We start from the raw sequence: 22,127 nt of genomic DNA on the forward strand, positions 1-22,127 counted from the left end.
CCAGAGTGTTTATTTGCTGACTAGACTGAGGCTTTGTGTGACATTTAGCCGATGAACCGTAACATGCGACGCGAGACCAAAAAACAACTACCTTCATCTGGCCTTATGTTTCTCTTTACTGCTGTTACAGCTCTTCTCTGAAAGACTGCAACCAGACGTTTTACATGATGATCCGCATGAGTCTAACAGAGCCGTGAACACAAACAGTGAGAAGGAGAGAATGGGACGCACATGTCTGTAAATGTCAACTTTCTGCCCATTTTCAAAGCTCGAGGAAAATCAAAGACCTCTTAAACACACAATTAGATTGACAGGGGGTTTAATGGTTGTTAGTTCATGCACTGACATGGTATGCAACTACTTATGCTGGAAACTAGGTGTAGACTTTGGTTAGGTGCTGTAAAATGTTTCTATCATGAAAGGCAGCTTATTATGAATGACAAGAGATACACACACACACACACCTGGACGATAATCAAATACTCCTCCATGACGCACAGTGCTACTTTGTGGACTAATCAGATTAAGTGGCAATGCTCTCTATAGAGCTGCACTTGAAGCCTGATGAAAACAAACAGAGTAGCCTTCTGGAGCCTTGTATTCTGAAGCTTCCCTAAACAGTCCCGAAACAGTAACAAATATTGCTTCAGACCTCTGTGAGATTCTGCATTTGTTTTGATTTCTTAAGTTTTGTGTAATGCAGGATCTGAAACCGTTGAAACTTGTCGATCTGTTCATGTAACGGTGACTTAATCAGCCGTGACAGATGAACAAACACAGTGGAATTCTTTCCATTCTGTGATGCAAGGGCACAACACAAAACATGAACTCAGACAAAACAGAAGTACAAAAAGAGATATTGCATGGTATGAATGGAGCAGCACGTGGTTTAACATGCTATGTCTGGAGAACATTTTGTTTTATGCTCCACGATTGCAGTATAAACAGCATGTACGCTTCACAACACCTTCTCTCAACAGTTTCCCTCATGTGAAGTTCTGACACTACTAACATTTATTACAGAACTTGTCCAGGTCACATTCCATAAATTTAAACTATTTACAGGACCAAAAAGATTATTCGCATTGTGATATTATTTAAGCACTTTACTACCAAATTCTCAATACTAGATTACTTTAATAGATTACTCATTACAGTACTATAAGTTTTGTAATTCTCTGAATTATAATGATGATACTTATATTAGACTAATAAAGTATATTTATTTTAGCATAAATTAAAAGGCAGTACAACAAATACTAGAATTTTGAGCAGAATTTTGTTATTAATTTATGGCCCTAAGAAGTGGCTTTATTATTTATTTTATTTTAAAGAACAGTATATTTTTAATGAGTGAATTTTGTAGTGAAATTGTATGCTTTTAAAAAGTTCTGTGAGATTTATCAAGCCAGGCTTTACTCAAATCTAGTAATATCTAAATATCTGCTTTAAATGTTCAGATTATTAATTAAAAAACAGTCATTCTTTGCAATATGGCCTACTAATCCTAGTTTAAAAATGTTAAGGGTTTTGGTTTTACTAAATGTCTATTTTGGTTTGTTTGAGGAGATATGGGCAGTGTGAAATAAACATTTAGTTTCAGTTCTGTGAGTATTATCATCTGCGGCACACATTTTCTTCTCACGGCAGCTCTGCCTGGATTTTACAGCAAGTAGGCGTCTACAAAGGATTCATGCAACTCAGACTTGAGTCAGCACAAGTTTGCATTTTATGATTTTGTTTTATGTTTCTGAGTGTGGCTGACATGAAAGTATTCATCTAATGCTCAGTGAGTTCATGAACAAAATTTGACTGATCACCCAACAATGAATTGACACAATGACTCAAAGCGCTTTGATCAGTATGTGACGGCTGAAACATGCCAAGCGGAAATCTCAGGACAACCTCTAAACAATGGATGAGAAACTTTCACATGAGTTCAGAGCTAAGTTTCTTTGTGCATTCAGTGCCTGAATATTCAAGGCCAATTACGTCAAGCACAAACCATGCACACAACTGCAATAATCTGCAGGTACAGTAGCGGCTTCTGTATTCACCCACAACATGCAATTTTAAGTTTTGCCTGTTTGTGTAATTTAATTTCTGCTCAGTCAGGCTCTGATTTATAAAAACAGTCTCTTTTCAACCCTGTCAGGCCTTTTCCTCTACACGGTCCATGAAAACTGCACAGTTCACACTCTCATTTCCAGTGTGAAGATAAAAGGCTGCTTATAAGGATTGTTTACCCAAAAATGAAAAGTCTATCTTAATACTCACTCTCAAGTTGTTCAAAACCTGTGCTGAGTTTCTTTCCTTTTTCTTCAGAAAATAGATATTTTAAAGAATGTTGGTCACCAAAGCCATTGATTACCAACATACTTCCCCCAAATGTTTCTCTCGATGAACTAAGCACTATGTCCCACACAAACCCCCATGATCCTGCTGTTTTGCATGCCTGCCCCTGCAGCTGTTTCCCAGGGTCAGTGCATTGTGGCATGCAAGAGGTGACAAAACAGATGAAGTACAGGTTTTTTTTTTGCTCGCTTATATGTTGCACACACATTTTGAAGACACTACGTGTCTATTTGTAACTTACACGTACTTGCACAAAGCCAGATTTTGGGTTAGCTTTGCCGATGATGAAATAGTTTGGAGGGTGTGGGGGGCATCTTTGTCAGAATGAAGTAACAGGAAGTGAGCTTTAGCAATGTGCCGGGCTGTTTAAGGAACTGACTCATTGCTTTTTGAGCAATTCCTTCTACAGCTGCTACTTTCCACGATGGATTGTCATTTCACACCACATGTGCAGCGTACGCATTATAAAAGTTTGGAGTTTGATACGTCAAAACTTAATAATGGCTATAGACACGAAAATATTTAGCCGTGTTGTCTTTGATATGGGCATGCTGATGTCAGCCAACTGAAAGTTACCAAACAAAACAGCTTTCATGAGCTGAGACAAGCCTACTTCTATAAACATCCAAGCCATTTTGACATGACGTAATGCTTTTAAACAAACCAGAAGTCGCATACAATCATGCATATATAATATATAAGCATAATTAAACAAAACAAACTAGTGTTGATTGTGCAATACTATGCTAAATCCATTTCATAGCCTATATATATATATATATATATATATATATATATATATATATATATATATATATATATAAATGAGTGTAGAATGATCTTGTCCATTCACTGTTTTAAAAAGCACTTCCTAAATACAGTCTGACACAAAAGAGCCATTATCTTAAGGTCATAAACTGCCTCATACTGTGACATTCATATGTTAAATAACAGTAAGAGGATTCCGTATGTCATGCTTATGTTAATTATTGTTCAAAACTCTATGAATCATAAGCTTGAAGAGTTTTATCAAAATTTTAAAAGGAAAAGCTGATACCCCCTGCCTACCAATATACACTGTAAAGTTAATAGACTTCATATGTAACGTTATATGTATTGAAATATATAGACTGTAATCTGGAACAGAAACGCATGATTGTGCCATTGTAGGCCACGAAGGCTTCCATAACAAACAAACAAAGTAATAAACTGAGATAACTGAAATAATGCAAATATATTCACCTTGAGGTTCGTGGGTTTAACTGAAGGCTTTTTGAACAGGGAAGTTCTGGCAGTGAAAAAATATTCCTCTGAATCCTCTTCCAAACTACTGTATCCACTACTCATGGTGCTCGTCCACGACATTTGAAGAGAAACTCTGACACATCCAAAAACAGGTTTTATATGTGCGCAAAAACTATGAAAAAGTCAAAGGGATACGTGACTCTACGCCGCGAAACGTGAACGCGAGTCACCTTCGGCTTTATTGCTTCCTAAAAGACGAAACAGTCGGCGAATTCCAGAATTACTTGACCGTTTCTGGCTAAATGTGTAAGATCTAGAACTAATAAGCGTATGAAGTGTAGAAACTTCAACTTTAAATACTTTTAAAACGCCACGGAAAATGCGACCGGTCGAGTCCTTCTCAAACACTTTTCAACCTAAACTGTTTAATAGACTGAACCGAAGCGGCTAGAAAGAACACACCCACAAACACACACACACACACACACACACAGAGAGAGAAAGAGAGAGAGAGACACACACAAAGGCGGTTCCTCATCCAGTGAATCCTGTTGCGTCTCCTACCTGCGTAAGTTACCTGATTAGTGTTATTTTCAATAACGTTTCTTTCATAAACGGCGGGGTTGATATGATAAAATAAACAAATGCACAAAATAATAATAATAATAATAATAATAATAATAATAATGTATTAGTAGAATAGAAATAACCATGGCAAACAATTCTTCCGCCGAGTAAAATAGTTATTTAATCTGTACCATAGATTGTATGATTTGTCTGTACTCTGTCGTCATAGCAGCCGCTTGGCGTATTAATACAGAATTCAAATAAAGTGTGGCGGCAATTAATAACGGTTTCAAGCGCATCTAATTAACTCATAAGTGATAGTCTTAACTTTAATATGACCGTTTTATCTATCTGAAGAGCAAAAACTGCTGGAAATCTTTTAAAGTGTAAGTTCACTTACCTCTATAAGTATGCAACATATATAAGCAAGCTTTCTTATTTATTTATCATAGCATGGACTACTTCCAAAGTTGGTACAAGCCACCATCTGATCTAAAAAATATAGGTTTGGGGCATTTAATAGAAGGCAGTACACCCATATGAAAGGGTGTAGCTGTGGACCAATGCAAAAGTGAGGACCAACAAAGTAAAAGAAGAAAACAGTTTGATGATAGATTTCTGTGAGAAATGTATGCGAGTGCATGTATCACAGCAAGGGAGAACTTGGTTCAGGGACCTACACAAACATTAGAACGACACCTTAAACCTTGTGAATGTCATTTAACATGTTTGGACAGGAACCTGTAACAATCGGTTGGCACCACTTTTACAACTTTTCACATTTGCTCTACTCCACAAGCAAACCCATTATTTTTGGCGTGTTTGGTTCCAGATCACAAATGTATGGAGAATTATAAATTTGTTCTAAAATTACATACTGAAGTCATAGCATGCAACAAAGTTCTTGTAAAAAGCTAATCCTTACCCTATTTTCTTAGAAGACCACAACATTTATGATATCCTAAGCAAATTTTCCACTATATCCATGACAGCGCCTCTGCTTTGGCTTGCATTATCAGTCAGGCGAAATTCATTACTGCGACCATCGCCAAACAGATTTTATCTTAACTTCTAAGAGCTCCAATCCAAAAAATTGCAGACATTATCTTTACTATGTTAACAGCTGCTTTGAAGTTTCCAAACAATTTTCCATTTTATACATGTATATATTGTGTTTTACAGTGCATCGCAAATGATAACACCCCACCCAGTCGAGAAAAAAGTCTGATTTCAAACAGTGAAATCCAAGCAACATCTGCAGTCGATCAAGAACGGGGCAACCACGCCCCACAAACTGCAGCGTTCAAGAGGTTTGTGTAAGGACAATGCTTAATTTAAACTCAAGAACATGGAGAAGACCTAAAAATACTCTGACAGAAAAGGAACAGCCAAATCATGCAAACCAAAGGCATTTTGACTATGTCAAATTACCCAATACAATCTCACACCAATTTGTAAATATTTTACCTTTTGGTTAATTGGTGGTGAAAGGCACGTTCACACCTAAAATAATAACTAGGCCTTTAACTATAAAGTTTTAATAATCATTCTAATTCCACAATAATAAAAAAAATACCCCGCTACAACTAAATTAACGTCAGATGAACAATATTGTTGAAAACATTCTCAGAAATATTTTTCCATTTGATAAATGATTGACAGCCAAATGAGGATTTGGGGAGCCTGAAAATGTGAACTTTTGAACTTTTTTGCGGAAAATTGTGAAAATGGTGATGTTATAAGTGTGAAGTGAAGTGACATTCAGCCAAGTATGGTGACCCATACTCAAAATTCATGCTCTGCATTTAACCCATCCAAAGTACACACACAGCAGTAAACACACACACCATGAACACACACCCTGAGCAGCCATTTTTATGCTGCGGCGCCCGGGGAGCAGTTTGGGGGTTCGGTTCCCTGCTCAAGGGCACCTAATATGACTAATATGACTGCATATGTCTATATGGATATGCACAGGATCGTAATGTTTCTTTATTAAGTGACATTGCTCACTACGGGCCCGGCATGCATTATACAGCATTTAGCCATTTTTACGGGTATACTGTAGTCTACTCTAAACTTTTCGAAAATGCAAATTAAAACTTTTAATATATTTTTAATATATCCACTGTCGTGGAAACATACAAAGAATATAATAAATGGAATGTGTGGATGAAATGCACAATAAATTGAAATAGAAGTAATAACTTCCATAATTTAGTGCTATCGAGAAACGTATTAAAATGTCTCAGTCCACAAGGAAACTCGTTCCCAAGCCCACTCTGCTACAGAACAATGGGGTCTGGCAGGAGGGACACAGAGGTGACCTGTGACTGCAACCTGTGGTTTTTCCGGTTGTGGGCTGTAGCCTTCATTATACATTACTCACATTCCTTTGCTGAGCGGGATTGGCTCATGTTCCCAGCACACAGGCTCTGTCTATGTGCCAGCAGTTATATGAGGGCATGTGGAATTTCTCGTAAATCAACTTTCAACAATTTCTTATACATAAACACAAAGAGTTTTCTGTGAATGTGTGGATGAACTCAGGAAGTACACTTATTAATGTTTGATCTCATCAGGAAGGGTGTGGTTTGGGAGGTCATGCATAAAGCCATTCCAGTCCTCTAATTGTCCTAAATTATAAGGCTAAACCTGTAATGACAAATTACCACATATTTAGTGTTTGCTCTTTTATTATGCTTTAAGAGACCATTGAATCAAGGTAACATTAAAGAATTACTTTGCAAAGATGACTGTAATTCTGAAAATTAATTCAGTTTTAGACTCAAGCTTTTACACACCCTCACATAACACAAAAAGCACAAGTGATATAATAAATGTTTTTATCCTCTGACACTTTAATCTATTTTTATCAAGCCATATTTATCGAGGTAACTAATACTGTAAAGCAAACGCCGGCATCCAAAGGCACAGTAACTCTAACAGTGCATGACTCCAACAGAGGCATGACTCCTATCGGTGTCTAAAAGCACGATTTTGTATAAGGTGTTGACATTTAAAAGGTTTTTTAAGTTTCCCTTTGCTTAGTCACTCCAGAAGTTATTTTGGGATGATCAAGATATGAGAGGTAGACTCAGAAAGACAAGAACCTGAGGGAAGCCGAAGCAGACAGTGACCTCAGCAAGATCCAAGCCGAGATCAGGGTTTTCTACACAAACAATCAGTGTTCGCTGTCCCTAGATGGAAATCGTAGTCTTTTCTCCGGCCAGACCTCACATATCCAGGCAGTAAAGAAAGACTAAATAGAATATAATTTGGTACCAGAATCCATACAAAGGACACCCACATTTCACGGTTTAACTGCAGGACATGTTCTGTCTCGTCTTGTGGTTGGTTTCAGAAGGTCGCTTGAAGTTTTATAGACTGGTCTGGTGTCTACAGTACATACATGCATAATTGTCTGTTATCCTACAATCTTTTGAATTCAGCAGTCTAAACCCCCAGGAAAGCATCTACTTTGGTTAAAATCGTTTTATCTTAACATAAACACTGTGCTGAGATGAACCTGAACAACAGCTTGATTGAAAACTCTGAACCTACAGTGGGTTCATGATTGAATGAAAAGCCAGTGGAAGGATGAAGATAAGGCCTGATGGATTGTGAGAACAAATTTGACCTGAATACAACAGTGCATTAAATTAGCATATCTTTACAGCGTGTTTACTGTATTTTTGACATTTTAAACCTGTTTCACTGGTTAAAATTATATTGGCTCGTGCTAATTTTAGAGTCAGAACGATCCTCTACTGGTGTTAGGGAACAGGTTTGTTATCAGCCCAAAAGGTTTGTAAATACGGCAATATGCAATCCGACCCGTTTTCCATCCAACTGAGCCTGCCAGCTAATCCAGTCCTTCTGAATGTGGTGACGGCTGGGAGCAATTAGCAAACACTCATTCACATGCGCTTTTCCACCGAAAGGTACTTTATTAGTGTTTGATATAGAAGTAGCCATAGAAACTGCTCTCTGGTGTTCGGTCAAAGGGTCTTAAGTGTTAGGGGCTCCATTGTTTCATTTACAAATGGAGGCTAGTTCAATTAAAAGCACTCTTTGAGGACCTGAGAACACATATATCCATGCATGTATGCATTGTTATTGCATAGCAACATTTGGAAAACAGTAGTAAGTTCCAGAAAGTGTTTTGGATGTTATGTGAAGATAACATCCTCTGACATAGCAATGAAGATCTGAAGAAAGAGATGTAATTAGCTCTTAGCTTATTCGGCTAAGAGGGTTGGTCTTCTTTAAAGCTCTGTGAACTAAAAGTGAATTATGGTCACAGATTGTGGTCCTCAATTAGGTCAAAGGGCCTACATAGTAGGGTATTTATAGGTTCCTTTGGGTCATCATGTGACAGTTAAAAGCCAAAGTGAATTCTTCTAGCATTCCAATCCAGCTAAGAATGACACATTTTCTCAAGCTTTATTACTGGAGCAATAGTTGCCAAATTCTTCTTGCAAACTCCTTCTAAGCAACTGTCATTCCAAGCTTACACAATTAATGCAATTCTTAAGGTTCGACGAACAAATCAGTTATTAAATTCTAAAATAGCTACATTTAACCAGCTTTACTGAATTTTAGCACTCAAGGATCAGCTGGAATTTGGCTCCAACCCATTCGGAGGATATAGACTAAGCATTCAAACAGCAAATTTACCAAAGTGCACAAGCAAATCCAAACTAGAACATGTTTTGCATGGATGCTTCATTATTATTATACATAAAAAATAAAAACTGTTATAACGTTCACATCATGTAATCATTGCTTTAACTTGTTCATTGTTTCTGCTTAAATGAATACAGGTATGTGACTATCCAGCTAACAGGGAACATTTACAAAACATTGGTTAAAATTCTGGCAAAGTTCTCTCAAAGTTCTTTAAATGTTCTTTCAGTAACGTTGACATTTGAACTTATACTATACATTGTAATTTTCTCAAAACATTAGCACAAAAACATACATCTTTCATGGAACTTTTTTCTCAGAAACATTATATTTAGATGTTCTTGTAACATTTGTTAAGTGCTATTACTTGTTTCAAAACGTTCATAGAACTTTTAAAAGAAAGATTCTCATAATCTAAAATTGCATGTTCCCTTCACGGTTGGTAACTTAAAGAGAATGTTAACAAAATTATCTTACAACATTTTATTAGATAGGAAACTGCATGAAATTATGTGACAGTCACCAATTATAATTCAACACTCTTATGTATTTATAATGTAATCTATTAACATTTGTTTTCTGTGAAGCTGCTTTGAAACAATATATATTGTGAGAAGCACTTTACAAATAAATGTGAATTAAATTGGACAGAACTCATATTACCAGCATGTGTTCCTGCATAATAGCATGTTAAACCTAGTCAAACATCACGTTATCTGTGGCTGAAATATGATGCAGGCATAAACTCTCGACCCAATGTGATGCAGAGCCAAATCAAATTAGTCTAAGTGAATCAGCTAATTGATTTACAATCTCTTCACATGACCTGACACTGTACTGCAGACATGAACTTTGACTAAAATATCTGTCCTTCTCTACTGACAGTAATCAAAGTCTTACATGAACAAAAATCAGTGCTAAACATATAATAAACTGGGCCAGTACAGACCAGATTGTGTAATGTTTCCCCATATCTTTGTTAGTAGGGGTCACATGGGCGTGTGGTTTCTGTGGTGGAGTAAAAGCTTCGCCTCTTGCATTTTGGACCAGCTTCACCACCCAAAGACTTCCCAGCATTCAGTTCTCGCCCACCAACAAACTGCTGTCTCACAGGAAAAATGACCGAACTATATTATTCTGAAACATACTTGTGCTAAAAAGTTTGTGTTGCTGTAAAAATTCTGTCGTTCTTGTAACTTTATGGTAATGATGAGTTTACAGAAATGGACTGGCGCTTATTAGTTATTATTGTGGTCAATGTGGGTTTGTGTTTGTGTCTGTGCTTAAATCAAATGTGATGTGTGCGACTTGTGTGTGTGTGTGTGTGTGTTTACTGACTTAGTTAAGCTGCAGGCATCCTGTGACTGTTTCCTGACAGGAAACTCTCTCTATCCTATCTCTGTCTGTTTGTTCCTTTTCATTTGGATCATATTTACACCTCTGTTTCTTATTCAGACTCACACAATATTCCTGATCCAACAGTACAGGCGTAAAACAGCTGTTTTTCCAAAGGTAAAACACATTTACACCAGCAGCTATACAGTTATCATGTAAAACATCAGATATGAATCACTCTTAGACTATGCACATACATAAACACGTTTATTAAGGTATCTTTAATAAACATGGAGAGTAATGATGCTAAATTGTGATTGTCAAGTCTGTGAAATAACAAACAATATTACTTGGTTTTGGGTTGTTACTTGTTAAATAATGATTAGGAATTAATTTACCTGTAAAAATATAAAATAAAGGCTAGTCACAATATTTTTACATTTTCTCAACAAACTTTATGTTGTGTCTAATAGTTTTGATGTACATCTCCACCAGTAGTTTATCAATGGTTTGTTTCTTAATTGTTGAATGTGTGTTAAAGTAGACACCTTGTCCTCCCTCAACAGTCAGCAGTTTGTGTGCACTTGTCGTGCCCTGACTTTCCTCTGGAATCAAGGGTCTTTATGAAGAGTCAAACACACACACACACTAAAATAAATGTTAGACTTGTCTATGTTTAGTCTATCGCAGACGGCTGGTTTCTCACTGTCCTGTGACGATGTTCACACCCATGCTTAACCCAAATGACTAACGAACCAACATCAGATCTCACACATGATACAGCATCATCTAACAGTGCAATATGTACCAAACGTCCATAAAACAAATAAATAAACCCCATAACTTGAACAGTGGCCCATACATTTTTTGTTTGTTTGTCAAAAATATGACTAAACTGGGTCATATGAGGACGTGTGAGGCAATAACTGTGACAACATTTTGTCAGTACATTACACAGCCTATCAAGAAACAAATGCCAAAATGTCTAAATTATATTTTACCCCCAAAATTAAAAGGTGAAAAAAGCTATAGTTATATTTTGCACAATTAAAAATATTTTTTAGGACTGTTAAGTGTATTTTGATGACAATTAAGCACATTATTCTCTAAAATTCTCAATACTATAATGCAAAAAATAAAATAAATAAATTGTGAATTGTAAATTGTGTCGGCAAACGCTCATTTAAATTATATTATCATATTAACTTAATGATATTTCAATTTCAAATAATATTTAAAGCAGAATAGATTTGAAGTACTACCATGCATCTACAGTTTACAAATTACTTTAAAGCTAAAGTACATTTGTAAAGTACTTTTAATGTACTTTTGGGGGAATAAATGTTATCATGAAAATAATGTCACAATCCCAAAAAAGAAATACCCCAAAATATTTAAATTTGTACATTTTTGATTTTGGGGTGCATTTGTTTTGACGTGTTCTTGACATTTTTCATGAAATGCCCCCATTTATAAATAATTTGAATCCATTTTGTATTTGAACCAGTCACAGTACAATGAGGGTTTGTAGCCACAGTAACTCAGCAATTTACATATTCCAATATCTCTTCCAGCATTGCACTAAACTGACCGAGCTGGATTAGTGTGAATAGCACACATACCACACTAACCTGTCTGCTGACCCCGCTGGGTCACACACACACACACACACACACACACACACACACACACACACACACAGCTCATCTTTCATTCATACTGCACAGTTTACAGAGCATTGAGAGTCTTCACAGCACAGGCGCATGAGAACAAAACTGGACACTATGGGGACCGGAGGAATTCTGCTTAAGAGTAATATCCTGCTATTGTTATATTCCATGCCAAGTGCAATGGAAATGAGCATGTGTGTTTACACTCATATGGTGCTAAATAACAGTGCATCATCCTTTAGCTAAAACACCATTGTGTCAAAGTAAAGACTAAAGAAAAGCAATAATTACTATAAGCAAACCATGACCAACACACCCTTAAACCTTCAGCATGATGTCTGCTTATGGCCGTACCAAAGGACTATTAATTTGTTATCTGCCAATGAAGATTAAAATAACGTGCACCAAAACCAAGATTGAATATAACATTGCTCAAGCTAAGTTTACATCAATATTGAGACTAGTTTAGGTAGTTTATCTGCTACTGTTCTCCCCCTTGTGGTCACACCTAACCATCACTATCAGATGACTCTGATTGTTGTCATTTAACTTCCCTATTTCAGAAGATATTGAACTGAATGTGCATGTCAGTGAAAGTAGACATGAATAAACTCTGTACTCACGCTGTCTGAGGATTGATTGTTGTTAATATGGTCCTGAGCAAGAGGGTTGAGTGGGTAGCCATTAATGGATCCGTTCTGATGACAGTCTAGCGCCACCTGGTCACGGCACTGAGCATGACACGTGTATTTACAACCTAGAGAGAGAAAACAAGAACAGACAGCCATGTTATTCCACAGTGTGTATTAACTCATCAGTTAAAAACATGCAACAACTTTGCAACATGTGCAGAATATTTCGAAAGCATTTCTGAGGTTTTATCTCCAGGTAATAAATTAGTTTCCAAAAGCTAAGGAAAGTAATAGCACAACTCTCCTCAACAAAGTGCATCGTATCTGTTCCGGTCTGTAGGAGATTTATTGAAATATGTTGGCTTTTCTGTGAGGCTAAATGGAAAGCAAAATATCGGTTTGCAAATAAGATGGGGCACATGCAAATTTTTAACGTAGAAACGTGTAGACGTGTTTAAGGAAATTGAAAGACAACATCATGTGCATTAAGACGATATAAAAGTGACAGTGTTTTGAGCATCAAATACAATGCATTGTTAAAATAAAAAGAATCTTTATTTTCTACGTAAGTTGCATGCATGCATTTTAACTATTTTAAGTGAAAGCTTCTGTACTGAAAATAATGCATTCTTCCTGATGCTGGAATGATTCCATATCTATCTAAAAGATGCACTGGATGTATAATTAATAAAACTGTATAGACAATAAGACGAGCATACTCTGCTTAACAATCCTCACCAGTGTTCACAGACAACATGACGCACATATACTTGCTTATTCATCTAAATGTTGATTACATGAGGCATTTCTCACTAGTTTTTTTTTTTTCTGTCTCTGTTATGACTTACCTAAAGACTGATTCTTGACTTGCTGAGTAATTTTGCCATAAAGTTTACAGAATGCTGCTCCCATCCCACTAAAGTATACAAATGAAGACGCTTTCTGTCTCGAACGCTTAACTCACGGAATCCTGTCAGATACAAAGCTCATCCTGTGCAGTTCAGTCTCAGAACAGAAGGACAAACTCATCTCGCCCATTCAATCTCCACGGTAACTCATTTGTGTGTAACTCTCTCTCTCTCTCTCTCTCATTGAGCCCAGTCAGGAGATGTGACTGTCAAATGATGAAGCTTCAGTCAGCAAATGGACACATAGTACGTGGAAGGATATGTACAGTAGGAAGAACTTTGTGGTTGAATACGTGTGCAGATGCATTTTATCAACACCCTAGATGCATCAAAATTACTGAACTGATTATTAGACAATTACTGTTCTCATACTAGTTTGTCACAGCAACTGGTGCATTCTATGCCTTAAAAAGCCAATTCTGCCACTTAATAAAAAATAAATAAGGTATTTCTTATCTGAACAATTCTGACCTTTTTTTTCTCAGAATTGCATGATATAAACTCGAGAATTTCAGAATTAGGAAATAAACTCGCAGTTCTGACTTTTATCTTGGAATTGGAGGAATTGGTGTATGCTGGGACTAAACTCCCTCACTCATTCACTGCAAGCCCTCAGATATATAGAAGAAAAAAAAAAGGGCCCCTGTGGGCCCTGCTCCTGAGAGCTCTCCGACCGCTGCCACAACAGCAGGGTCCAAACCCTCAATCTGCTGAAGGTGAACCAAAAACAACTGATAGAAGCTCTCAGTGATATGTGTCGGGTCCCCGCTTATAATAGCAGCAACATTCACAAATGTTTATAGAACATGCGGGAACCTAGTATGCCTGTAGCTTTCACGCCTTATTTCATTTCGGAATATAAAAAATATCAACCCCGCCACTGTCACTTCAAGCATTCACTCCTTCTGCCTCTCTGACACTCACAATCTATCCACCCCTGACGATCCCGTCTCTCATTACAACACTGGACTCCACAATATTCTTAATTCCCTTGCTCCGTTAATAAGCAAAACTGTTTATTTTTCTGTCTCTGCCCCTTGGTTCACTTCTGATCTTCGTCTCATGAAAACCAAAGGTCGGCAACTTGAACGTCTCTACAGAAAAACTGGTCTCACTATTCACAAATAAATGTACAATAACCATATCTACGTTATAGGGACTCCATTGCTAGGACCAAAACCCACTACTACTCTAGTTTAATCAATGCCAATAAAGGAAACTCAAAGTCACTGTTTTCCCAACTTAGCAATATCAACCAACTCCAGGATTTTCTCCCCTCTCAAATCTATACAACCTCTTTCTGCAACTCCATTATGTCCTTTTACTGAAAAAATTTAAAAACATCCATCCAGCACCTTGAAACAATCCCTCACCTAAACATCTCAGCTGACTTTCAACCATTCACTCACTCATTCTCCTCCTTCCAGCTCCCCGCTATTTTAGAAATAACAGAACTCATTTGGAAAACCAAGCCATCTACTTGTCAACTCAATCCCATCCCCACACAACTTGTTAAAGCCTGGCTTCCCTTCCTGGTCCCCCTCATTTCTGCTATCATTCACTCCTCTCTCACCACTGGGACTGTCCCTACATCCTTCAAAACTGCTGCCATTACCCCAATTTTTAAAAACACTGATGCCGACCCTTCCGACTTCAATAATTGTCGTCCTATATCCAATCTACCCTTCATCTCTAAAATCCTTGAAAAAACAGTTGCCCCTCATCTCCATTCACACCTATCACATAATAACCTGTATGAACAGTTCCAGTCCAGGTTCCGCCCACTCCATAGCACTGAAACAGCACTTATCAAAATCACCAACGACCTTCTTATGGCAGCTGATTCTGGACTCCTCACCATCATTATTCTCCTCCACCTGAGTTCAGCCTTTGATACCATCTGTCACACCACCCTCCTCAACAGGCTGTCTTCCATCGGCATCACCCACACTCCGTTAGACTGGTTCAAATCTTATCTCTCTGGCCGCACTCATTCAGTTCGTTCAGCTAAAGTCTTTTAAATCCATTCCCTCCTCCGTCACTACAGGTGTGCCCCAGGGCTCTGTCCTGGGGCCCCTACTTTTCATCATTTACCTCCTCCCACTCGGCAATATCTTCCGCAAATTTAACATTCACTTCCACTGTTATGCTGATGACACACAGCTCTACCTCTCAACTAAACCCTCGTCCACTCTCCCGCCCACTTCTCTTATTGATTGCATCTCTAAAATAAAAACCTGGTTCACCAAAAACTTCCTCAAATTAAACAGTAATAAAACCGAGGTTCTCCTCATTGGCACCAAACTCTATCCAAAACCGATAGTTTTTCTCTCACTTTTGGCACACTATCATTTGAATCCCACATCAATACCATTACCCGGACTACCTACTTCCACCTGCGAAACATCAATCGCCTCTGCCCCTCCTTTACCCCCCACACTGCTGACATCCTTGTCCACAGTCTAGTCACTTCCCGTCTGGATTATTTTAAATCTCTCCTATTTGGCCTCCCTCACATATCTCTCCATAAACTTGAATCATAACTTGAACCTCCTCCATTCAACACATCACTCCTGTCCTCCAACAGCTCCAATGGCTCCCGGTCCAGCTTCGCATCCAATTCAAAATCCTTGTTTACATTCAAGGCCATACACAATCTTGCCCTCCCATATTTGTCTGATCTCCTCCAGGTTCCCACTCCCTCCCGTTCCCTCAGATCCTCTTCCTTCCTCCATACACCTGTCTGTCCCCTCTGCCCGTCTCACCACCGCCTCTGGAATTCATTACCACCCCAACTTAGAAACATTGATTCATTCCCCCATTTTAAACATCTGTTTAAAACTGCCTATTCCATTTGACTTGTTTTTTTGTTTGTTTTTTTACTTAAACTGTTTTATGTATTCATATACGGTGTCCTTGAGTGCAGAGAAAGGTGCCTTTAAATAAAATGTATTATTATTATTATTATTCTATTTCAGTTTTATCATGTGATAGAAAGACTAAGGCCATCTCAAGCTGAAGGGCAAACTCATCTAATCTGTGGCCTATTATGCATCAAACTAAGATTGCTGTAAAGACACAAAGCACTGCCATCAAGTTAGCATCTTTAAACATTCTTTCACTGCTATATTGACACACTTCCCACACCTTATTTTTTTTTTCAAAAGTGTGCTAAACTGTTTAGAAGCAGATCTCTTAGAAGTGGTGAACGCTTCACTTCTTTCTGGGACATTTCCAAACTCCCTGAAAACAGCAGTTGTTAAGCCCCTCCTGAAAAAGAGCAATCTTGATAACACCATTTTGAGCAATTGTAGACCAACATCTAATCTTCCTTTTATAGGCAAACTGATAGAAAATGTAGTTTTTAATCAGCTGAACAAACACTTAAACTCAAATGGATGGAAATTTTCAGTCAGGTTTCCGTCTGCAACAGAGCACAGAGAGAGCACTCATTAAGATAATAAATGATATTCGCTTAAATTGTGACTTGGCAAAATATCAGTGCTGGTATTGCTAGATCTCATACCTTGACTCTAGGGGTCAAACAACTAAAAATCAAGTCAGGAATCTTGGTGTGATTCTGGAGACAGACTTTAGTTTCAGTAGTCATGTCAAAGCAGTAACTAAATCACCATTTTATCATTTAAAAAACATTGCAAGAATTAGAAGTTTTGTTTCCAGCCAAGACTTGGAGAAACTTGTTCATGCCTTTATCACCAGCAGGGTGGACTATTGTAATGGGCTCCTCACTGGCCTTCCCAAAAATACCATTAGACAGCTGCAGCTCATCCAGAACACTGCTGCCAGGATTCTGACTAGAACCAGAAAATCTGAGCATATCACACCAGTCCTCAGGTCCTTACACCGGCTTCCAGGGTTGATTTTAAAGTACTTTTACTCTTATATAAATCACTAAATGACCTAGGATCGAAATACATTGCAGATATGCTCACTGAATATGAACCTAACAGACCACTCAGATCATTAGGGTCGAGCCAGTTAGAAATACCAAGGGTTCACACAAAACAAGAGGAGTGCGCGCCTTTAGTCACTATGCCGCCCGCAGCTGGAATCAGCTTCCAGAAGAGGTCATTTGTGAGTTTATATCTCATAATTCTGACTTAATTTCTCAGTACTGTGAGATATAAAATCACAATTGTGAGTTATAAAGTCCAGATCAGAGAAAAGAAAGACTGACTTTATTTCTGAGAATTTTGTATATATCTCACAATTTTTACTTTAACATACAACTGCAAGTTTATATCTAAACTCTAAGGGAAAAGTCGAAGAAACATACAAATTGTGAGGTGAAAACTAACAAAATGCAAGAAAAAAGTCAGAATTGTGAGATAGGAAGTCACAAATACCTTTTTATTTTTTTCAGAGGCATAGAGTCATTTTAGACACTCATTTTAGAGGGAATTTGATTAAACAAAAATGTAAAATACCCCTAGATTAATTAACTGTCACTCCGTCCCTTATACAGGACGCCTACATTTACTTCACTATATTACAATCAAATCTAATCTAATCTTGACAAACTATATATCGTTGGAAAGGTCTAAGACTCCCAAATATTTATTTTACCAATGTTTTTTGTTAAAAATGATGTAGGAAAAGTAATAGATTAATTTATGACAAGAGTGCACTCTCAAAAATTTACATTATAACGGGTTCTGACCTTTGTTAAAAAAAATACTTCTTCACTGCCTTTTTCTCTATCAAACTTTAGAAATTATTATAAATTATATATCAACTGAAAACTTAAAATCGCAAAATTCATCCTTTAAATCCTATTTTAAAATCAGACATTGCATTACTATGTAAATGGTAAATCAATATCATGTTACAAAATGTTTTTATTCATGAATTATAAAAATGTAAGTTTGGATCATGCACTATAAAGTCTATGTTCAAAAATGTGAGTGACAGTTTTGAATGTGTGTGTTTTAAAAAAAAAACATTAGATCAACTTTGAAGGAGTTCACTGCTATATGTAAACCTCAGAACTGACATTTATGCAAACAACACAACAAATCTGATTTTTGTGATTTTTTTTTTTTTTTTTTAAGACTACATGCCCAATTTTGATTTAATGAGGTCTTTTTAAAATTGGCCTGATCAGCTGCCATCTTGCAAAGGGTGCTTGCTGGTTTATCTCCAATTTATCAGTCCAGTCAACTTTCAGGTGTGTATTGACCTGTGGGGCACACCGGCACCTGTCAAGGGGGGCGCGATCATCAGTTAATTCAGACATTCCCTTGAGGATTTATGAAAATGACTTAGCAAATCTTTAGCCATTCACTAGGGGGCAATCTGACTCCCACTGCTAGTCAACAGTTTGAGCAGAGTTGGCTCGAATATCAATCATGCTTATTGACAAGATGAACAGTTTTGGGTTGTGAAATTAGACAAACTAACATCCACAATAAGAAGCCATGGTTCTCAAAATAAATGTTTCAAAGACCAAAGTATGTGTTATGTGAGCAAATTCACTTCATAACTCTACTGTGCTGTATGTTAGCACTTACCATGTATCTCATATATGTCTTTGTATATTTCTCCTTAAGAATTTTAGACATCTGGGACAAAGCTGATGCTTAAATGTAACATCTCTGAAATGCAATAGTCTCTCAGCAATAAAATATTCCTCTGGGGAGCAGGAGGAACACTGCTCTTTTTAAAAAGAGAGCAGAATGACACAGAGGATCTTTTATACTGGGGCATGATGGGTAATGGTAGTTTAAAGTGTAGGAACTGAGCTAGTGTATACCGAAACACACATACACATGCACAAAATCAGTTTAGGTCTCTGGTGGCGGATGGGAAGTGCAGGCCTGTCTCTTTCTTAATTGCACTTCCCGTAATGAAGGACGGCGCTATCAATCAGAACCTGCCTGAGGTGCAAAACTTCATACACACACACACAATACAGTATTGTTCCATATTTAGACTGTGGTGTGACGGTGCAATATTTGGGACTCTGTTTCTAAAACTTTGCATGTTGACAGAGAACAAGTCATTCGAGTTCTTAAACACTTCCTGCACAAACACATTACAGACAGCTCATATAACACAACAGTGTCATTCTCACAGACACCAATGCTGCACTTATTTGATCAAAAATACATAAAAAACTATAATATTGTGAAATATTATTACAATTTAAAGTAATGGTTTTCTATTTGAATATATTTTCAAATCTAATTTATTCCTGTGAACAAAGATGATTTTCAACATCATTACTCCAGTCTTCAGTGTCACATGATCCTTCAGAAATCATTCTGATATGCTGATTTGCTGCTCAAGAAACATGTATTATTATAATGAATGTTAAAAACAGTTGTATTGCACAAAGATTAGCATTTATTTGAAATAAGATTTCTTACTGTCTCTACTTTTAAATACATGTTAAATGTGTCTTTTGAACAAGTGGAAGTATGTTTATTCCATCCTCACAAAAGATAGAGTAAGCAAAATATGAAGCAGCTTGTGTTGAATCTTGAAACATCTATAAACTCTTTTAAGTGTGTTTGATAAAATATGTCCTCCAGACTGACAAAGTTACATCTATGTTGCCTGCTATTTCAGACTGACGTTTGCCGATTTTTTTAAATAGTGCTATTTCCTCATCAAATACCTCTCTCATATCAACCTCCTTAAACAATAGAATGTGTTTCTGGAAACTTGCAAGTGATGACTAAACAAGTAGCTGAGTCTGTCCTTGCTCATTTGATCACACATAACTATTTTTTTCTGTCTGTCTGTTTTTTTTTTTTTTTTTTGGTAACTAACAATAGAGATTCTCTGTCGTCTCCATTCCAGATCGGCTCCACGCTGGGATTAGATCTGACCGCTGAAACAACACACGCTCAACAACACCTGCCTGTGACTAAACATCAAGAAGACACTCCATTCTTTTGCATGACTTTAGTCATTCAATCAGTAGACGTTAAACCGGTGAACTGTTTGGCATGTTATCATGAACCGCTTCCCACATCAGTGTCAGCTGTTTAGTCTCGGCTCTGTCCTTCAGCAGATGTTTTTAGTGCTCTGCTCTGTTTGCTCGACGCAAGCATTGCTATACTAAGCACTGCATTGTGCCTGAAAAGTGTGAGGTTTACATTACATCAACTGAGACACCATGGTCCCCAGCAGCACAATGATACCACACACACACAGACAGACCACAACATAACCACTGTCTAGTGGATGATGACTGTTTAATGAGCAATGGGTGTCAGGGCCAAAGAAAACTAATGAGCACCATGTTAACTTATTTATTCAGATGTGCTGAATACTACGCAGGACATCCCAATTATTCTCCCTTTCATTTTTCATGCTCTCAGTAACAGAGACAGATTGCAAAACATCACAATTTAGATTCAGTTTACTCCTATAGCCATTATTCAGTGGAAATGCATTTGATTAAGTCTAAACTTAAGTGCTTGAGGTTTTCAGGCTTTTAGATGTCACAGATCCCTAAATTTGATCATCTACACTTAAAACAGTGGATTAACTGATTTTAAAGTATAAAAATGTAATATCACTGAATCGACCTATATACTACATATACATTTGTACCAACAAAACGTTACGTTATAATCTAAATAAGGTAAAAAATGGCTCTTTAAGGTTACCACTTTTTACAGAGTGTATGATTTCATGTATAAAGAGCCAATTTCTACTATGAAAATGTATATTATAAATCTAAAACATTATTTCTACAAATGTTTAGTTTCTATTAAGTAACATTACATTTGTAATTACTCATAGTACTGTACTTATTTACAATTAATATTGTGTAAAGGTTATGTATTTGCTAGTTTGTTTTCATTATTTTAAAATGATTTAATAATTTTCAGTGTTAGATTTATTTATTTGAGTGCTTGTTTACATTAAAAAAAAAAAATTTGTAATTACTATTATTATAATAATTGAAAGACCCCATATTTGAAAACCCCTGCCATATGCAATGAAGACCGCTGTAGTTTAAGTTTAGTATTAAAATCATTTCCGTTGGAAAGACTGATTTGATTTAGTCTAGTAAGCAACCACATATCAATGACCTACAGTAGCAACCACGTGCAATATTTAGCATCATGGCGGTGATTTTTGCGCATGCAGTCACGTTCAGCATGTTTCAGAAAACGTAAAAATCTAGATTTATTATCAGTACTTATTTTGCATTAGTAAGACTTAAAATGTTAACAGTAGCAGACTAAAAATAAATCAATTAAAAAAATCATAATTTTTGTACGAGAAATGACACCATATCTGTCCTCATTGTTCCATAGACCTGCAATGAATCAAGGATTTTGCGCAACTCAGACCCACCGGATGACTTCCACAGAAGAGTATCTTCCAGTCGCCTGGAGCGCCACATGGCTTTTGGGAAGCGGTAGAGGATTCCAGTAAGTCTTCTCAAAGATCTTGGAAAGCCTTTCCCCAGACCATGACCAGAACAACCTCAAGTCGGCTGAAATGTCTTCTCTGCATCATGGCTTCTGACTACTCACCGCTAGTGGTCTCCTGTCATTAAGCCCCCTGCTCCAGTGAGTGTGTGTGTGTGTAGTTCAATGGCCAGCGTGGTTCCCCTGCGACTGCGTCAGCTGGTTGAGGGGAAGCTCACTGTAAGCCGAGTTTGTGCTGTGACAGGACGGTGTGCCTTCTCTAGACACACTGTCACTGCCATGACACAAACAGACAGATGGTTTGGGGGAGCT

At 37.2% G+C, this 22,127-nt stretch overlaps 1 protein-coding gene across 2 annotated transcripts in view; it reads right to left on the bottom strand.

The window, feature by feature from the left end:
• Nucleotides 1–21,973, bottom strand: part of LOC113047861 (ras association domain-containing protein 3-like) — a 35,002-nt gene extending 13,029 nt beyond the window's left edge. The window contains exons 1-2 of one of the 2 annotated variants that reach the window (XM_026209190.1): nt 21,739–21,973; nt 12,485–12,618 (exon numbers count right to left, since the gene is read on the bottom strand). In XM_026209190.1, coding sequence (XP_026064975.1) covers nt 12,485–12,618; nt 21,739–21,787 — 183 coding nt within the window. In that variant the 5' untranslated portion in view covers nt 21,788–21,973. Of the gene's footprint in view, nt 1–3,597; nt 4,058–12,484; nt 12,619–21,738 lie in introns of those variants that run through there. The other variant, XM_026209191.1, reaches the window with a different exon arrangement.
• Between the last annotated feature and the right edge of the window lie 154 nt (nt 21,974–22,127).

This window comes from Carassius auratus, chromosome 29 (genome assembly GCF_003368295.1).
Source record: "Carassius auratus strain Wakin chromosome 29, ASM336829v1, whole genome shotgun sequence".
Classification (NCBI taxonomy): domain Eukaryota; kingdom Metazoa; phylum Chordata; class Actinopteri; order Cypriniformes; family Cyprinidae; genus Carassius; species Carassius auratus.